Consider the following 19,806-nt stretch of genomic DNA (forward strand, 5'->3'; position numbering starts at 1 on the left):
GTGAGCTAAAGAAAAGACTCCATCAGAGGAAAAACACTTAAAAGTCTGGGGTTTATTTAAGGACTATTCCTATTTAGTTTCTTAGGACTAACAGGTAAAGCAGTTCCTGAAAGGAATTCAGGCATTTGTCTCTGTTACTCAGTAAAGAGGGAGACCTGAATATTGAACTCAGTTTCTGAAAGGGATTCCTTCAGGAACTGAGTGCAGTATTCAGTATTCTCTTCTTATTAAGTAACAAAGACTAATTTCCTGTTATTTTCTTATTAAAGCTATGTGAGAAAATGATTTTTTCACTTCTATAGAACTGATTGCAGAAATATTTCGAGATAAATGAAATAAATATCTGTGTATATAAATCAATCCCGGATAAATTTTTAAAGTGTGCTTATGGGAGATCAGTGGTGATTGAATCTCTTCTATTTCTACATGCAACTGTGGCTGGGCTTTTCTCTCCTATTTTCTAGCACTGTAGATAAATGTTTTCACTTCTAATCTCTTTGAGCTCTTCTCCTCTCCAGAAATCAATATATTCAGGAAATGTTATTGGACTATGTTGGTAGTAAAACGAGTGATCTAAACCCTCATGGATTTCCATGACTGATGAACACTTTGCTATTTGTAGAAAAGGGAGCAGCTTCCATGTTTAGGGAGCAACCCATTGCAAAACAAATGGCATGGTATGAAAGTGTGTTATCTGGAACTGGGAGGTTGCTTCTCAAAAACCTCTTGGAGACAGACATGCCAAACAATACAACTTTCCAGGGACCTCTGAGCTACCAGCTGTTGTACAGTGGAATTTCTTTAGAGTTATTTTAAAAAAATGCCCTTCTGTGAAACTTAGCTACCAGTAAAGTAATCTTTTTGACATTTGGATTTAAAAATTCTTAGCTTTTCTTCTCTAAATAATTGGCAAATTCTATACTAAAGCAATTTTACATGGTTCTCTTTTACTTTTTGTTCACAGCTTGAGACTTGTTCTAGGTGCAGGAACTTCAATTCCCCTGTTTTCCCATTGCTTACTTCTTTTTTTATCTTTTACCATTTGATTCAAAGTGACATCTGTGAAGACTGATTTTTTTTTTTTTAGTTTTTTTTTTCTTTTCAAGTGGGACGTTCTTCTGCTGCTAACTTTGTTGAGTCTTTCCTTCTTTCATTTTTAGATTGCAAATATTATGATAAAACCTGATTTATCAGACTTGAGCCACTTATTTTTTTAGTAATTTGAGTTGTAGGGATTTAGAAGTTGGAAATTTGTAGAGGATGCACATTTTTTCAAGCAGATACTGTTTGGTAAGACATTTGGTAAAATGTCAGTACATTTTTTTTTTAAACTTACAATGTTAGTTAATTACCTGAATTAAACTGTTAGCTAATGCTTTGATCACAAAATCATCATAATGGCTAATAATGATTATCATCTTTCTAGACTACTACAATAGGAAGAGACCTAAATCCCAGTGAAATTAGTGTGTGTTTTCTTTGGTTCAAGGGGAAATGTAGAGTGTATGAAGAGTGAATGCCCATTTAAGATTTCAAGGTAGTAAAGGAAATAATACATTAAAATGGAACTGCTTTCTCTGGTGCTTGGTTTGCTGTAGGCAGCTGTGAAAGTGCAAAATCTCTGTTCAGTGCACTGTTTTTGGGAGTGTCCTAAGTATCATTGGTTCTTTCAGGACAGGCTTTGTAGCAGCATGTGGATCTTGGTTCAAGCCCTCAAAGGTACTTAGACCTCCAACTTTTATTTTGGATGTTAGTATAAAAGCACTTAAGTACACCTCAGGAAATGGATGCAGTTCTTGATTCTGCGATACTAAATTACTCGGTACATGGCATGCTAATGTCCGTCGCCCAGTTATTGCCAGTAGGTCCAAATATTAGTAATAAATGCTTTGAAGAAAGTGGATTTCCGGGATTCAGTGCTTGTTGTAAAGTGGAATGGTGTTTTTAGTGAGCCTTTTAATTTTTTGGCATCAGTTTTCTTAACGCTTGAGTCAACATTGGTTTTCTGAATGGGGATTTGCACGGAAATGCTGTTTTTGATTTACTTATGTGGTAAAGGTAATTGAGCAGTGCTTCCTATTTGAGACTTATCTGAATTGACCTCTGTTTGCATTTTGCTCTTGCTCGTCCACAGAACCCTGAAAGCGGTAACTGTTCACACACCAGGATCATATATGGGAATTGTTGACCTGCAAAATTCAAATTTTCTTGCTCACTTCCTTTTCATACATTAGGTCCTGTTACTGAAGTCAAAACAGATATATATGTCACCAGTTTTGGACCTGTTTCTGATGTAGAAATGGTATGTATTTCTGGGATTAAAATGCCATTTCCTGGTTCTGAGAAACCATTAGCTGCAGTAGGAGTGGATGCTTCATCTGTACTGTTCTGTCAATCATGCAAATTAGGCAAGATTAGTAACAGCTTAATTTACAGGTTATAATTAGATACATAAGGCCTGATTCTGGTCACACTTTCAGTGGGTTTTGGCTGGCTTAAGAAATTCACTTCATGGGATTTAAAACAGATTTTCACGGCAGAGAGGCAGAATCCAGCCTTGCAGGGAGTGTCTAAGTAAAGTCTACTGTGGGGAAAATGTGTAATATCTTTGAAATTGCTTTTCATTTCTGAAACTTGTGTTATTCTCAGGTGAATAGTAATGACATCACTTCAAAAATACTTGTTGACATTTTCATTTCAGATGAATGCCCTTTGCTGATCTTTGTGCTCCTTTAAGCATCACTTTCAGCAAATGTTTTTCTGATAAGAGTTTTCACAAGTATATGCAGAAATTAAACGTCCAAGTGACATGCATGAAATAGTAACAGAGGAGAAATATTACATTTGCATGTTCTGTTATTTGTGGCTGAATGGCTTTTGATTTCAAGGTCAAATCCAGCAAAACTCTCATCAACTTCTAAAATACAGTGATACTCCCTTAAATCACACAGCAGTTGATTTTTTATAACATAATCAAGAAATCCCATGGAAATAATGCAGCCATATATGTTGAACTGAACTTTTTCATGGAAAAAGCAGTTTCAGGGTAGTAATTTTCTTCCCATATAGTGCTGTTGTTCCCCATGTGTTGCACCTGATTTAATTCTGTTATGTGGAAAGGTATGTGATAGCAAGATATTTTTTGAAGAGCTACAGTTGTGACAGCACTCTCATGCGAAATGCATTTTACCCCTTTGTTGGTTATCATGTGCAAGATGATGCTTATCAGAGTGACAAGGGGTACAAGAATGTGGTCCCAAGGAAATCTAGAAATAAGTGCCTCAAATCTGCGGTGAGGGCTGCATGGCATCTCTCAGGTTTCATTTTCATGGGAAGTCATTAGTTATGTTGGAGCAATTATCTTGGCAGAAGTGAGAACATGGACTGAAGATGGGTAAGGAACTTGTGAAAGGAGAGTTTATTTCCCCTTTCTTCATCAAGGATGATTTAGGAGGCTAATTAGGGATGCAGGAATTGTTTCTGGAATACTCTTCAGTTAATATATCCATTAGTGACCCAATGTAATCTGAATGTGGCTGCACTCACAAAACTTGCTGCAACGGTGACGTGGGCTATGGTCTCAGTACAAGGGATGGTCAGAATGTCTTTTTAGTTGCTTCTGTACCCATTTTCATTTTTTGAATGATTTTCATTTAATGAAAATGGTTGAAATACTATATTACAAAATCTGTCAGGTAGAAGCTAATAACAGAAACTGCTACTTATGAGCTATGAAGTTGCCAGCAAGAAATGACACTAGAGGAGACACTTTTCGTGTATTAACTATAAATCATAGTGGAGGATACAGTCATGAAAAAGAAGACCTATAATCCTAAAATGCATTACACTAGTAGTCATGCCACCCTGCCAATGCAAATAGATACAGCCTTACAAGTAATTTCAATGGAGACATTATGCAGAAGAATTTGAAATCTTGTCAGAAAACATTGTTTGGCTTAACAACAAAATCAAAACTGTAAGTTAGAAAGGACTTAAAGCCTTCCATGTGACCTTTTTCATTGCCACATTGTAGTTTTTTTGTGAAATGCTTCAGCTTCCCGAGATGAGAAATGCATTCTTTCATCCATTCATTCACACATGATTTCTCATGATGTGCCTATGTCTGCCGTTCTGCAGTTGTTTGCATGTTTTTTTTGGAGCATCTGAGTGGCTTTTCTGAGGAAGTTAATGGGATAGTTACATACTTTTAAAAAAACGTAGATATATATGCAAATCTCTATATAATTTATTATCCTTGTTTTGTGGACATGGCAAAAGACTTAGCTTTCCTCAGTTAAAAGCTTACTTTCCATGAGATGAAGTTAGGTTTTCTTTCCTAACTTTAAAGTGGAACTAATCATTTGTCCTGGTAGTTTCAATTTAGCCAGCAGCAGCCAATTTATGGATATATTTTCTTTAAAAATCTGTTGACAATTCTTGTCAGAGATAATTTTGTTTCCAGTTATGTGCTTGACTTAAAATTCAGTTGCCTGCTTCCTGCAACTTAATTAGGTTAATTATTCCTTAATGATTAAATGTGTAGCAGTTTATTGATATGACTAATGTAAGAAATTAAGCTATTAAGAAATACACAAGACACTTTAATTGGTGGAAAGATGTTTTTGTAGTGGACTTAGGATTTTCTTCTCTAATGATTTCTTTGCTCCTGAGGGATTTCTTCTTTTACAGGAAACACACATGCAAATGTGATCTTTGTTTTTCTGCAATTTAATACAGGAATATACAATGGATGTCTTCTTTCGTCAGACATGGGTAGATAAAAGATTAAAATATGATGGCCCTATTGAAATTTTAAGACTTAACAACTTGATGGTTTCGAAGGTATGGACTCCTGATACTTTCTTCAGGAATGGGAAAAAGTCTGTTGCACATAATATGACAGCCCCAAATAAACTCTTCAGAATAATGAGAAATGGCACCATCCTGTACACAATGAGGTATCTAATGTGTTTGTTTGACTTCTTACAATTACTGTATGCAAAAGTTGTACTGCCTAGACAAAATGGCAACCAGAGACTATTTAATTTGTTCCATTATAGGCTTACAATAAGTGCAGAGTGTCCCATGAGATTAGTGGATTTTCCCATGGATGGTCATGCTTGTCCTCTCAAATTTGGGAGTTGTAAGTTGCAATTATCAAATTTCTTGTAACTACAGAATTTAAATAGTAGAATTAAATTTTGAGCGGTTACTAGACTTTATGAATTTATAGAGTTGTGTCTTGATATGCAATCTCTATGCAGACAAAACTCCTGTTAATTTCCTCAGGACTTCAATTTAGGACCTCAAAAATTAAACCCAGAGAACTAAAAAGCAGATGGTGATTCAGCTATTATGTTAAATCCCACTATTCTGGACACACAGTTGCTTGAAATATGTAGTTTTTCTTGGTTCCTCGGGAGGAATTGGATACTCAGTGAAGTCAGAGGTTCTCTGGAGAAGACAAACTTACCTTTACACAGCCAGGTAAAAGACACATAGGGAAGCAGGTTGGCTGACTTTCTGTACAGGTAGTGGAAGCACCTTGGCATCTTAAGAAAGAGGTGTAGGTTATATGCAGAGATTTGATGTCTAGTTGTAATTGTCTGTCTGCTGGCCGGTAAGAGGAGTCTGCATGGCAAGTTTAGTCTAAATAAATGATTTTTTAACTGGTGAGAAAAATTTTAATGCAGATGACTTTTCTGCTTTGAAGTCAGATGTAGGTTTTTGAAAAAGATCCAAATTTTGCATAGAGGAATAGTTTGGGATTTCTTCATAAAAAACTAGGGAGGGTAGCTGGGGTTCCCTGATGTGAATACAAAGCAGAAACCTCTGCGACCCCCTGGAAATGGTTGGTGCACTCCATTAACTATCTTGTTATTCTTTTAAGCCTTCTTGGTCACTGACTTCTCTGCTTTAGACCCTCCAATGGCTGGACATTAATCTGTTTTCCTTGACCCCAGAGCTCTGAAGTCAGAAATCGCTGGAGAACCTTCAGAGATTTTCCACTGCATAAATTTAGCTTATACAGCTGGACAGTCAACCTGAACAGGGGTATGAAAGACACAGCTCTGATACGATTTTTCATCAGTGGAGACCAGGTGCTGCAAGATTTGTCTTTGGTATCAGCTGTATGATAGGGGTGCTCTGATAGTGGGGGCTCATTCACAGAAACAGCTCTTCACACAGAATCACCACTCAGCAGGAATTGCTGAACACTAGTCTGATATTTCCCACAGTGAAACTTGAAATCATGTGTAGCCATTTCAAATGTAAGACTGATTTGATTCAATTTTAACAGGAGTTTGGACTGTGTAGGGATTGAATGCTAGCCCTAAGACATGTCTTTTGCATTAAATGTAAAATGTTTCTTTGTGTGTGCTTATTTTGGGGCCGTTGTGAATTCTTTACTGACCTATGGTTTACTGGCAAATATTTTAAACAGAAGTTTAAAATGTTGCTATTTTTTAGTATAATTATGATTTTTTGTAAAGTAACGTGCACCCAGTCTTCAAAATATATCCTCCTTGTACATACTCTTTTCTTTTTTAGATTAGTATATTTTGATAGTAAAATTTTACTTAGAAATTGCTAAAAGAAACTTTGCATGCCCAGTAAGGGCTGATCCATAAGGGATTTATCTTTAGTCTTCACATTTATATGTGAAGTGAATTTGTGTGTGACACTTGACATATAACCTCAGCTCTTATTTATTCTACTCCAAGGGTGGCTTTTTGGGGGTAACTTAACATGACGGGTATCTTCTGAATTTCATGTATGTTTTACTGTTTGGTTTCAGTAGGTTTGGCTTTGGTTCTTAGTAAGGCATGAGAAAAAGTTTCCTATTTATGCCAACTGATGCTGTGTTGTAGATGCTTATCCAAAGAGTGAAATGATTTATACCTGGACAAAGGGACCTGAGAAGTCAGTGGAAGTTCCTGAGGAGTCTTCCAGTTTAGTTCAGTATGACCTGCTTGGGCATACGGTGTCCTCTGAAACAATAAAATCTATAACAGGTAGGAATCTCATCAGTAAAAATCAACTTGAGGTAAAACTAACCTGTAATGTTGCCCAAAGCCTTTTTTCTTTCTCTTCCTGTAAGTTTTATTCTACTGAATGTCATAGGGTATGTATTAAGGGCTGAGAGTGTAAATCTGAATTAGGTTTCTGTCCTTGAGATTTACATTTGCAGATTCATTACAGTAGATTGCGACAGTCTTTCAGAAAGCTAGGATGAGATCATTACTCCAAGGGACAAAATGAGCATTTAATCACTGCTTAAAACGCAGTTTGAAGAGTCAAGAGGATGCCTGGGTGAGGAAGTAATTTCTCAGCACTGTATCCACATTATGTGCAAAAGACTTCCTTTGTTTGGTGGTGCAAACAGCTCGGGATAGAAGTACAGCACACAGAATGGGTTATTGAAACCATAAAAACCCTCTAGCCAGATAGGGGTAGGCACAAATACGTTAGTCACAATAGATACTTCTGCTGATTTATGCTGTAAGAAATAAGGCAAATGGCAACTACAGGCATCCAAAATGAGTGAAGTATCACTGATGAGCAGTGTGGTGATAAACAAGCATAATCCCAAAATATTTTTAAAATTTGGAATCATTTTCTAAGCATCAGCAGGTTTGGGTGTTGTGAGATAGTCAAAATGAAACCAATAAAGCAAATATATTTGATGTATTGCTCTACGGATGTTTTACTCAAAGATAAAATGGCATTTTGCAATTCACAAGGAATTTACTTCTCAGCATATAGATTATTATAAACTTTATTAAAAAAAAATCCTTGCTGTCCCAAAAGGTTCATTCTGTAGTGCTTTATGTAGACAGTTTATTGTGTTTATGGTAAAACTGCTTTTTAGATGTGTTTGCTTAATATGAATTATAACATTTTAGATAAATTTAGAGTATTTTAAATTCTTCTCAATGATTGTTACATTTGTTTCACTGTCATAGTGGGACTGAGTTATAAATCTCGCAAAAAGTGGAGATGCTTGCATAACATTTGATGTGTATCATTGTTCTTAATTTTTTATTCAGCAGGTAGGTACTACAATGTTACAGATATTGTGGTAGGTAGATAAATTGTGTTGTTGGATTCTCTTCTTCAACAGCTGTCAAAAGGATTTTTAAAATCATGTTTGTATTGTAAAATGAAATTCAGTATTAATTGTAATATAGCATTTTTGATATCAACTTCCTTGTAAGGACCTACTCTTTCTGAGATTTTTAAACAAATCTTCACTCATTCTTGTTCTGAGAAGATATCGTTCTGTACATGTTAAGTTACATGAATAGCATCACCTTAAACAATCCTACTTGAGAGTCTGAAGCACAAATTTTATACCCAGAAAAATATTTTCTTTCTTTTTTTTTTTTAGGTGAATATATTGTTATGACAGTTTATTTCCATCTCAGACGGAAAATGGGTTATTTTATGATTCAGACCTACATCCCATGCATTATGACCGTGATCCTCTCCCAAGTTTCATTTTGGATAAATAAGGAATCAGTTCCTGCTAGAACAGTATTTGGTAATTATTTCCCTTTTTTAACTTTTTCTTGTACTTGCTCTTTTAATAACTCTCACTAGAATAGGCCTTTTCAGTGCCTTGGGGTATACTCCATGCTATTGCAGAAACAAGGGAATAATTTAAATTCAGAGGGAATCTTGCTATTGATGTATGAAGAATGGTGTTGAGTGAATCCTTGGACTCTGAGGAGAAACTTGGAATATATAACCAGAAGGGTGGCATGGTAACCAGTAACAAATGGCTGCTCAGCTCTAGGGATTCTACCTGCTTGAGGGAGCAAACTGGAAAGATCTGTCTCTGAGCAATACAATCAAGTCCTTAGTCTACATCCAGATCAGGTTTATCCTCCAGTGGATAGTAGTGAAAATACATGAACTCAAGGTTTATAGAATACTTGTAAAATAAATTGATTTGGAGTGTGTGAGATGTTCCAAATGTCTTGTTATGAGGTATCTGTGCCGTCAGTGGAAGATTGCTATGAATAAGGCTTAGATTCTGTTGCTGTAATTTCATATTTAGTGCTTTTCTTTCCTTTCCGCCACTGCCATCATGAAAATGAATTACAAAAGCAAAATGATCACAAGATATTAAAATTGATCTTTTCAAAATGCAGCTTGAATGAGGTGGCACAGTGAAAATAACAGAAAATCTTCAGTGGAAGACAAAGTGAAGAGTCTAAATGGAAATACGTTTCCTAACAAAGAAATAGGATGAAAACATTTTAAAAGCTGCCTAAAGCAGGAAGAGAATGTTCTACCACAAGCCTCTCTATAGACTGCTAGATGCTGGCAAGAGTAATAGGGGCAGTTGTACTGGCAGCTCCAAGTCTTGCAGAAGAATGATTTAATAGAGAAAAATCTGATAAAGACTGTCAGTAAACTAATACTGTCACAGACTACCTCCTCGTTTTTGGTTAATATTTGGTCATCTATTTCACTTTATCTTATTTTTACATCTATTAAACAAATGTTTTTAGAAACAATTCGGACAAAGTTTTTGCTTGAAGTGGACAAAGGTCCACTCAGGTACTTAGAAAGGATAGGGCTAAACAGAGATGGGTCTCCTCCAGGGAAAGAAACAAAACCCAACCAACCAACTTTCCATGATTTTTTTTCCCTCAGACTTAAACATTTTCAGTGGTGTGGTTTTCAACACCTTCCCAGTGAAGAAGATTTTGTGAGCTTGCATCTGTATTTTTTATCCTCCGAAAAAATCTGAGAAATCCTTTGAGCTGTCATGACCTGGCTACTACTCTTTTTTTTTTGTTTTTCCCCTTTGGAAGAAAGGACTGATTCCATTGTGAGCATTTCTCTGTATGACAGTGTGTAGGTGAAGCTTTTTTTTATTATATTACCTTGATGGAATACCATCATTTAGCAAATAAGGATGTGAGAAATCAGTTGTAAAACATAATCCTAATGAGTTTAAATTCTTCTGAGCATAAGAATTGCATCTTGAATTAGAATAGGTACAGTGTTCTTTTCATAAGAGTAAGGACATCTCTATCTGCAGTCACTCATCACTGAGGTTCTCATGCTAGGATTTATGCAGTGTGCAATACATACCTGGGGTTTTACAGTTCTATAATATGGGATATTTTGGATGAAAAATGAAAAAATGACCCCATTTATTTGTTTTTTATGCAGCATGTGTTTGCATTTGAAGTACTACCCTGAAGTGGCCATCTTTTGATGGTCATCTTCAGTGTTCATGCCTCACACGTTTTAATTAAAGTTGTTCTTTCAGAAGATGAAAATCTAATTAAATTTCATTGGCTGACTAGTAGCAGAAGGCTGTAAAAAAACCTGAAGGTTTCTTAACTAACAGAGTTTTTAGCATAATATTCTTCCTTAGCACCAAAATAATTTGTCGTGACTTAGTGTTTTTGGGTTACAAGTGTGATCAGAGGCACAGATGCAGAATTAATAGGGGGCATTCAGAACCATTTACAGAGGTCATGTTTCTGTTGCAGTCTGAGGAGAACTCCCCAATTTACCATCTTGAATCTTACTGAAATGTTTAGAAAATAACTTGAAAAAGTTATAACTTAAAAAATTCTACTGAACTTGATGTGAAAAACATATAAAATGGAGGCTTCTGTGTTTTCTTCATGTGAGCTGTAGATGATCTGCTGAAGTCATGGCTTTCTGTGCCTCCTTTAAAAAGGGGTAAGCTGTTTTTGGACTTAGCTGCTCATGGATATGTGATGCTTGCCATGACTTGAATCTAATGCAGTATTCACAAGCAGCAGAGAACGACTCATATGTGGTTTAAAATTTTTTGTTGGAAGGTGCTTGCCAGTTCTTGCTTTGTTTTACTTTAACTCAGCAGCTCTTTTGTTTTATTTTTTTGAAGGAATAACCACAGTGTTGACAATGACGACGCTGAGCATCAGTGCAAGGCATTCACTGCCAAAAGTCTCCTATGCTACTGCCATGGACTGGTTCATAGCGGTTTGCTTTGCCTTTGTGTTCTCTGCTCTGATTGAGTTTGCTGCTGTCAACTATTTTACTAACATTCAGATGGAAAAAGCCAAAAGGAAGACGGTCAAGTCCCTTCTTGAATTTCCAGTTGCTCCAGTACAAAGGAAAAGAAGTACAGAAGAGACATTCACGGTATGTTTCCAGCTTACACAAACATTTTCTGTATTTTTGGTAGTGTTTCTCAGTAAAAATTGGCCTTTAGCTTCCACCCAGGCTCCCCTGGAGCTAAGGATGCATTGTACATCAGATTTATGGAAGGCTAATACTACACTATATTCAATTATAAAAACCTGTAAAACATTATTTAATTCTTGTTTGCATTATTGAATAAACTCAGGGGAGAGGTGGCACTTAAGTCCATCCATATGTGCAGTCTCTTCTATGTTTGTGTTTTGGTGAAGGATGGGAATCTTAAGGAAAATTAGTTTCCTTTTCCACATTGATTCTGTATGGACTGATTATACAGGCCAAGATGTTGCAGTTTATAAGGGCACCACGTTATCCTATGTGGCTAGTGTCTTTAATGAATTAAAATATGTTGAAGCATTGCATCTGTGCCTTGGAGCGCTTCCCCAAACATCACAGATCTCCTTGCATTACACGTGTTGCCTACCAAGATTTTTCTTTCTTTATCTGTAACAATTTCAGGAGTTTTGGAAGAATGTTGGATGGAAACTTTTTATTTACCATATATATAATTTTAATGTAATTTGTGTATCTTCTCAATTCCTGATAAGTTTTTGTGGTTCTCTTTAACAAAATGCTTGTCTGCTTTCCTAATGGTTTGGATTAAGTGTGACTTGTTGGGGAGCTGTTTTAGTGTGCGGACCAGCTAATAAGGGCTCAATCTCATTTCCAGTTGGATTTGCTCGTGATTACCCTTTCCTCTCTTTTCCCATTCCCAATAAATGGTGCTTAGTCTCTGAAGCAGCTGTTCAGGAGACATGTAGCTAACAAAGCCATTGCAGCACCTGTCCCAGCCACGCAGTGGGCCAGTCCTTCCCAGCCATGACTGGCTCTTGGCAACGCCACTCAAGAAGTGAGACGCTGACAGCAGCATTGTGATTTACTTACTCTTCCTGTGAGGCTGACTTTGTAATTTCCTTTGGCTGAGCCGGGATTTAAGAAGTGCTGTTTTAGACTAACTCTTGTTAATTTTGTCTTCTGTCTCTTTTCACATCTCGTTTGTCTCCTTCCCTATTCATCTTCTCATTTTTGCCTTCCCACCCCTTCCATTTTCTATTGCTGCACAGCTGCTGTCCACCCACTTCCATTTTTCTTCCTCTTCTTTGCTCTCCTACTGTAGATACTGTTTTCAATCTCCTGGCTGTGTTGTTATGTTAGCTCTCATTTCTGCTTAAAAGGATAGATACGCTCCTGAAGAGTTTGCTATTTGTCACTCCTGCTGGTAAGACACAGGAACCAAGAAATATGCTTATAGTAGCACGTAGTTCACCTTGTACACAGAGGCATTAGTGCTATGAGCTTATGCTAAGCTTCTTGACTGTGCAGCAGGAAGTTTAGTGGAGTATCTTGGCTGCTCCTGAGGAGTGAAAGTAAATACTGCTTTTGGTGCTAGGTTTTATTTGGATACCTTGGAAAATAAATTACTTAAGAACAGTTTAATCCAAGGTTTATTTATTAGATTTTATTTTAAACAATAGGAAAACAGTCGTTTACTCAGGTAGCTTAATAAAACATTCTCATGGAGGCTTCAAAGAACTCTTTTGATTCATGGACACGATTGCTTTAAGTTAGTAGTGTGTAATACTTAGCCATTTATACACATTTTGGGGAAATTCCTCTTTTTCTCTTTTTTTCCCCTATTGTTCTTCTTATTACTATTGCTATTATTGTTTTTAATAAAACAGCAGCAAGAGAACACATGTCTTCTTTCAACTTGAAAGATAGATAAAATGAGACGTGAAGAGTTCTATTCTACTGCTTAATTAATACTGCTGGGATGAATGTGGAAGCATTCTCACAGACTGGGAGATTTTGAAAGCACTCAAGGGAGTAATCTCCTCAAGGGGTTACACATTAATGTTATGAGTATGTAAGTGAGTGATAGTGTTGATTGGACCTTGAACTGTTATTTTTTTCCCAAGGGTTTCTCATTAATTCTGCCTATACAAAGATTTGAGACTTTGTTCTTCCAAGACAGGTGTACAAGGTGAGCCCACAGCTACAGTTAATAAAGGCTTAACTACTGTTTCTGCAATTCTTTCCATGACTGGAAGATTATTTCTGGTCTCCCACTGTGCAGAACAGAAGCTCAGATCTAATTCTCTAGAACCTTACATGGATGTTACACCCTGCTTTCCAACCTGACATGTAAAATACTCCTTGCTATATTTTACTTATAAGGACTAATCTAGATTTTTTTAAAAAAATCCCTTATTATTATGTATTATATTATTTTATCTTTTATCATTATATTATTATTATTGAATTATTTCTTTATTACTTATAATGAATATGACTTTTTGCTCTGCAAAAATACTGTCTGGTCAGTGCTGATATTGAAATCTCAGTTTCCTTGGTACTGAGATTGGTGGTGAGTTTGTGGTGCACAAAGAATCCAGGACAATAGCTGGACTGTAGCATGTAATTTGCAAGCAGTGTTTCTTGATGTAAATCTGCACATTTTTTCTCAATAGATAAGTGGTAGTATTTAGTATTAGAAGTATTTAAAAAATCTGTGCTGTGCTGGCACTGTTGTGGTCAAAATTCTGTAAGTAGCAGTACAATTGCCAGAGCTCAAGGAAAAGTTGTATATTAAACCTGAACTTTTTTTCAAACAGATTTTGCCTATAATAGTAAATTTTCCAGTCTCCCAAAATGAAAAAGTTTCACTTAGCCCAGAAAGAAACTGTGTGCTTATTGGGAAAGGAGATGGCTGAATACCTAATCCTTACAGCTCTTTCTGTTGAATATGTCACCTTTTGCAATGGGCTTTGAATCTTCTGCTAACTGGGAGGGGAGATCCCTGCCTTAAGCCTATTGGCCCTATACTTTAGCCTACCTTGAAATGGCATAGAGGTGTCTCTGCCCACTGTTTTTGCAATTGAGGTGCCACCTGTATAGGTCCTCTGAAAAAATTATGGAGCAGTTGAGGTCGTTAAGGAAAATGAACATGGTGACATTATACTCTTAAATAAGTGTTTTGTTTGATGAGCTATTGATTCTGTATTATTAGTTGAATGGTTTCACGCATTTGACTTTTTGTTTTTCCTCAAGTAACATGATGGGATTGTATGAGGGAGCAAGTTGGGCTGTGAACCTAGATTAGCTGTAGAATATGAAGATTTTTCTATCTGATTATATTAGAAATTAGGCATATTAATAGTAAACTTTGATAAAGTAAAGATAAATTGTACATTTTTGGAAGTCCTTTTTTCACAATCCTTTTTTTCCCTTTTTCATATCTTTGACCAATTTCTTACCATGGAATTAAAGTGGGTTTTCTGTATTGAATCAGTTAATATATTACTCATGCTAATTAGAATTTTTAATGGTGGGTTATTTTTCTCTTTTTGGTCAAAACAACTTTTATAGTTGTCTTGGATCAAAGGCAACTCCTATCATTTATCATTATGATCAAAATATTTTACTTCATGTTATACATTTCTTCACCAGAAGCCATAAATCTTTACTGTAGAAAATGTGGGCTATCTGTTTTTCTAAGTTATTCTCTTATGTAATTATATTTACTTTTTTAGGGGCAAGTGATGGGTGTTTCTGATTAATACATTGATTAAAATAAGCATTAAATGCAGTCCAGAGTGTAGCTAAGTAGTCTGAACTGTATTAATTCCAAGAAAAAATCCTGGCATCAAGATAATTTACTGGGCTGAGGGTAGGAGGAGCAAGCTTGCAATAGCTACAGATGCAGTTTGTGTTTCTTTATCACTTGATTTGAGTTAGGCCATGGTAATCTGCAATATTTTTTTTTATACTGCTTCCCCTGCCTACTCTTTCTTCTTGTCTTTAACTTCTTGATACAAACTTAATGAGTTTTAATGAAGAGGAGTGCCGGTCTGCAGAAGACATCCTAGGAGTAGGACCCAAGCTTTTCTGAGGTCTGGCTTGAGTTCACGAGGGACTTGGACAGACTTTCTGTCAGGCACAGCAGGATGGCACTGAAATATGTCTAACCCAAGAGAGGTAACTTAAACCTTGGTTACCTCTGATTTCTTTGTTTTGGGAGCAAGTTAAAATGATTTCTGTTTAGAAGGAATGAATCTATCCCTAAATGTTCTGAACTGCTTTTGTTAGTATAAGCAGAAATATTGCTGCAAGTCAATGTGTGATGGAAATGAATGATTTATAGTTTGTTATTGGACTCCTGAGTCTATTTTTATGCTTCTGTACTATTTCCTTTTCACTGTATTCCTATGAAGTTTATTTTTAAAGACCTACCCAGTTTTGGAGATGAAGAATGCTACTGAAAAGTAGTCTTCAAAAAACAGACTCCTAAACAGTGGTAACATGAGCTTCAACCTCAGCTGTTTGTTAAAAGAGTGTGAAACTCGGGAAAAATCAGGTCAGACTCAAAAAAACCCTTTTGAATGGAATTATTTCTTCAAACTCAGCCACAAGTAGGTTGTAACTCTCAATTTTTCTCCCTCTTTTCTGAAGACAGTTCAATGTCAGCTTGTCCTTAGCAAGTCCTGTAGCATCTAATGGGGGAACTTGGGGGTCAGGCTGTTCACTGCCCTGTAGGCACACACTCCTCTCCTTGCTTGGGTGCTCTGTGACTGGAATCCACCTCACAGGTTAATGAGAAATGTTGTCAAGTGGACAACCTGCATACTGCTTTTGTGTGATTCAGATGTATTTTCCCTGGTATTAAGTACTTACCTTTTTAGTCACTTATGGGCACAGCTCAAGTTATGTGGTGGGGTGGGAGAAAAGTGGAAATCCTTTGGCAGCCCTTGGTGAACAGACATCTAGAACAATTAATCTGGCAGATGGCCAGCTCTGTTCCCCAAACTCCTGACTTACAGAACAAAGATTGGGCTTGATAAATTATTCTGACGGGCTGCATACAATCTTGAAGCTATAGGTAGGATGCTTCTTTTTTTAGTGTGCCATTGTTTTTTTTTTTGTTGTTTTTGTTAATCCCTGAAGTTGATTAATGGTGAGATGTCAGCAGATACACTCTTGTGTCTAAAGGTTCACTTTAAGTGAAACTGAAAATTTTAGCCTCTGGACCAAAACTTTCATTTGAATACACAGACATAATGGAGTGGTGCAAAAAACACACCAGACCTAGAGTAGTACCACTTACTTTGCTCCTTCCTTGGAGTAGTGGAATAATAGCTTCCTTTGTCCCAGCAATAGTGAAGTGGAGCTAAACCCTCCTGCCTCACATATGAATTGAAGTATTTGAAGAGCAGCTTGGTCTTGATGGCAGCACTTGGGCCACAGGTCTGGTTACTGGACTCCTTATGTAGATGCACAGCCTGTCTCCTTTGTGTGACTTAAACAGTCCTGCAGTTAGGACATCATTTCAGTTTTTAAATATAATGACCATTTTCTTCTGCTTCACTACTTCTCCACTGCCTAGGGTGTTACGGTTTGGGTTTTTTAGGGCAGTGGCATTTAAAACTCAGATCCTAATGAAGGAAGTCAGGCTTGAGAAATGGATAGAGTTCATCTAAATATAAGTAGAGGACCATACAAATGGAAGCTGATGTGCCATTGAACAATTTCTTTGACATGTTAACAGTTTTCTGCTGCTGTAATTTCATTAGTCAATATTTTTATTGTTGATGATTTACAGTCAAGATATGCTAGCATCAGGTTTAAATAGGACAAGAGTGGGTGCAGGTCATAAACAGCTGGCACATTTTGTACTGAATGCTGCTTGAGAGATAGGAGACATCAATCACCTGGGAGAAGGTTGCAGTGACTTAGTGAGAAGTTTCAATTTTTGGATACCTGAAGATAGATCCAAAATGGTTAATGAAATATTTTGTTAGCTGTGATGCTCAGGTACAATGTTTTGTGGGGATTTTATGCTTCCTTGATTTTATTTGCCTTTTGTTGTTTTGCTGCTTTGTTTTTTGGTGCAGTTTTTGGGTGGGTTTTTTATTGGTTTTTTTGAGCATTTTTCTTGGGAGGGTGGGTGTTGTGTGTTCATTTGAGGCTTTTTTGCTATTGGTTTTGATTGTATGCATTTTAGGTTTTTTTTGTTTTGTTTGGGGTTTTGGTTTGGTTTTTTTTTGTTTGTTTGGTTTGTGGTTTGGGGTTTTTTGTTTGTTTTTATTTTTTACTTGGTTCACTAGACTTAGTTCTACTGATCAACTGGCACTATTCATAATGTATAAAGCTAAAAATGAGCTCAAAAAATATGACTTGGTCATAAATGAGAGACATAAAATATAAAAATTTTGTTTATTATTTCACATAATATTTCTTTTTAAATAGCACAAATTAAAGTGCTATATTAAAAAAATTTGTCTTTCTTCAACAACCTGATATTACTCTACCTTTAACATGCTTGGGTTGTGTAATGAATTTATACTGTAGTTAGAGAAATTTCTCTACTGCAAAGTGAGCAGAGTAATTAATGGAAGTAGGCAATATAGTGTGGGATTTGTGCCTAAATTCTGACCCAACTTGACTGTAAACTCCACTGATTTCCAGAATTCCGTTACAGTGAGGATAGAAAATGGCAGATGCTTCATCAAAACTGTTGGGATTTAAAGGTGGACAATGAAGTATTTCCTTATAGTAGTGGAAATGGTTTTCTGGGGGGAGGCTGAGTCTGTTGTGATTTTTTTTTTCAATATGCACAAAAAGAAGCAGGAGTTTAGTTGCAGCACCTGGTGGATAACAAAAAATCCTTCTGGAGTGCTGTCTTCTCCAAGCCTTATTAGGAAACATTATAGCTGATCACTCTTCAATTTCCTGTAAATATTAGAATGAACCTTCACAAAGTAGACAAGGAAATATAGAGTAATAATAATACTTGGCTGTTACTCATCTGATGCTAAAATACCTGACAGTGTTTACTCTAACTAGTGGAAGACTTTATTTAAATAGTATTAGGATAAGTCTTCTTTTTGGAAACCAAAGCATGATGCAGTTATTTTAAAAAATAGTATATATATTTTGAATAGTATATCCTCTTGTTTTAAATTCCAAAAATGTGTGTGAATGTCTTTCTCTGTCATTGTGATGATCTACTAGAAAAACAAAAAGACTGTCTTGCTCCAAAAAACCATATTCCTTATCTTTTTTTCATTAGGATATACAACGTGTGTTTCTGTTTAATAAAAAGTTGTTTTCCTGCCCGTGCCAGTTGCAGGCATTCAGATAGGTCTTCTATTGATATAATGTCAATTTCCTCCCTTTTAAAAATCTTTTTTTTTAGATGGAAATGTTAGGTAGTCAAAAAATACGTGTTAGGATTTCAGAAACACCAAGTCAAGGGCCGTTCTTTATGGTGACAGGGGTAAAATTTTCAGATTGTCCAGCATCAACCCTTACACTGAAAATTGCTGGGGAGTTTGTAGTTTTCCCTGTGGTGGTTAGTATGAAATGATGTCTCTGAACACAAGACTTCATATTTTCTGCTTAAAACTTTTCATGTATTTATATTTAAATATTAGTTTTGTTTCCCCTCCACAAAGTTTTCAATAATGCATCTAATGACATGAAATGACATTTGAATTTTCCAGCTGTGTGTAAGATCTCTGGGTGACTTCATTTTTACACTGGGAAAATTGGAATCAGAAGAAAGAAGCATTGAGAGACTTGGGAAAATCTACAAGGCAATGAGTGTTCAAAGCACTTTCAGTGAACTACTAAAGCAAATTTAACTGTAGCTTTAAGCCTAGTGAAATTTGAAAGATACAGGAAATAACTAAGGTCCTTGGTTCCAATCAGCCATTCTTCTTCCTTTCAGAGATGTCACACAAGCCACCTCCACAGTTCATTAAGACATGATTTAGGCTAATAAATTTGTTCCCCACCATAGTTATGTTTTCAGTTCTTTCATTTTGTCATAATATAAATAAAATCTTCAAGAATTGTGTGCACCAGTGCATACACATTTGCATGTGTAAGGCTTTGAGGTGGATGGGTTTATTTGGCATAAATTTGCCATCCATTTATTTAAAAAAGGTTTTTGTAATTTATGTTTTGTGCGCTTTTATGCCTGTCTAGTGGTAGAACATAGAATGGAGTGCTCTTCTTGCATCTTTTCCCTTCCCATCACATGATTCAGATTGCAAAATGAGCAGAGTGGATATTGAACTGGCTCTTATAACTTATCTCCTCTTTGTTTTTTCCTTCCAAATAATTTGCACTGCTCTCTGCACTGCGAGATCTAGGGACTAGAATTCATTGTATTTTGTTGCAGGTGGAGCTTTTACTTGGCTATATTCCAGGGCTCTATAAGGCAGTCCAAAATCTCTCATATTATTCCAGTGAATTCTGATTGACTGGCTCTGCAACACAGTAGTAAACCAGGGTATATTTCTCCTCCAAGTTTTGCTTTTGCTCGCAGCAGGTCAATATGGTGACTCAGTGGGATTTGGGACAAGCAGCATTATTTACACTGATGACAACATGCTGCTTCCCTGATAAATGTCAAATAGTGTGAATTTGGCAGGCTATACAATGTCCTCCCAGAAGAACAGACTGTTTTCTCAGGAAGGATTGGTAAGGATAAAAACCACTATGGTAGATTTTAATAGTAAAATATTACTAAATTATCATACAAACAATTTTGTTGTTGCAGCAAAGCAGTTAGTGATGTCAGAC

General features: G+C 36.2%; 1 protein-coding gene across 1 annotated transcript in view; it reads left to right on the forward strand.

The window, feature by feature from the left end:
• GABRA4 (gamma-aminobutyric acid type A receptor subunit alpha4) overlaps nucleotides 1-19,806 on the forward strand; it is a 47,706-nt gene that overhangs the window by 7,312 nt on the left and 20,588 nt on the right. The window contains exons 3-8 of the mRNA XM_059844894.1: nucleotides 2,235-2,302; nucleotides 4,738-4,958; nucleotides 5,061-5,143; nucleotides 6,873-7,016; nucleotides 8,393-8,545; nucleotides 10,901-11,160. Coding sequence (XP_059700877.1) covers nucleotides 2,235-2,302; nucleotides 4,738-4,958; nucleotides 5,061-5,143; nucleotides 6,873-7,016; nucleotides 8,393-8,545; nucleotides 10,901-11,160 — 929 coding nt within the window. The remainder of the gene's footprint in view (nucleotides 1-2,234; nucleotides 2,303-4,737; nucleotides 4,959-5,060; nucleotides 5,144-6,872; nucleotides 7,017-8,392; nucleotides 8,546-10,900; nucleotides 11,161-19,806) is intronic.

This window comes from Haemorhous mexicanus, chromosome 4 (assembly GCF_027477595.1).
Source record: "Haemorhous mexicanus isolate bHaeMex1 chromosome 4, bHaeMex1.pri, whole genome shotgun sequence".
In the NCBI taxonomy this organism is placed as follows: domain Eukaryota; kingdom Metazoa; phylum Chordata; class Aves; order Passeriformes; family Fringillidae; genus Haemorhous; species Haemorhous mexicanus.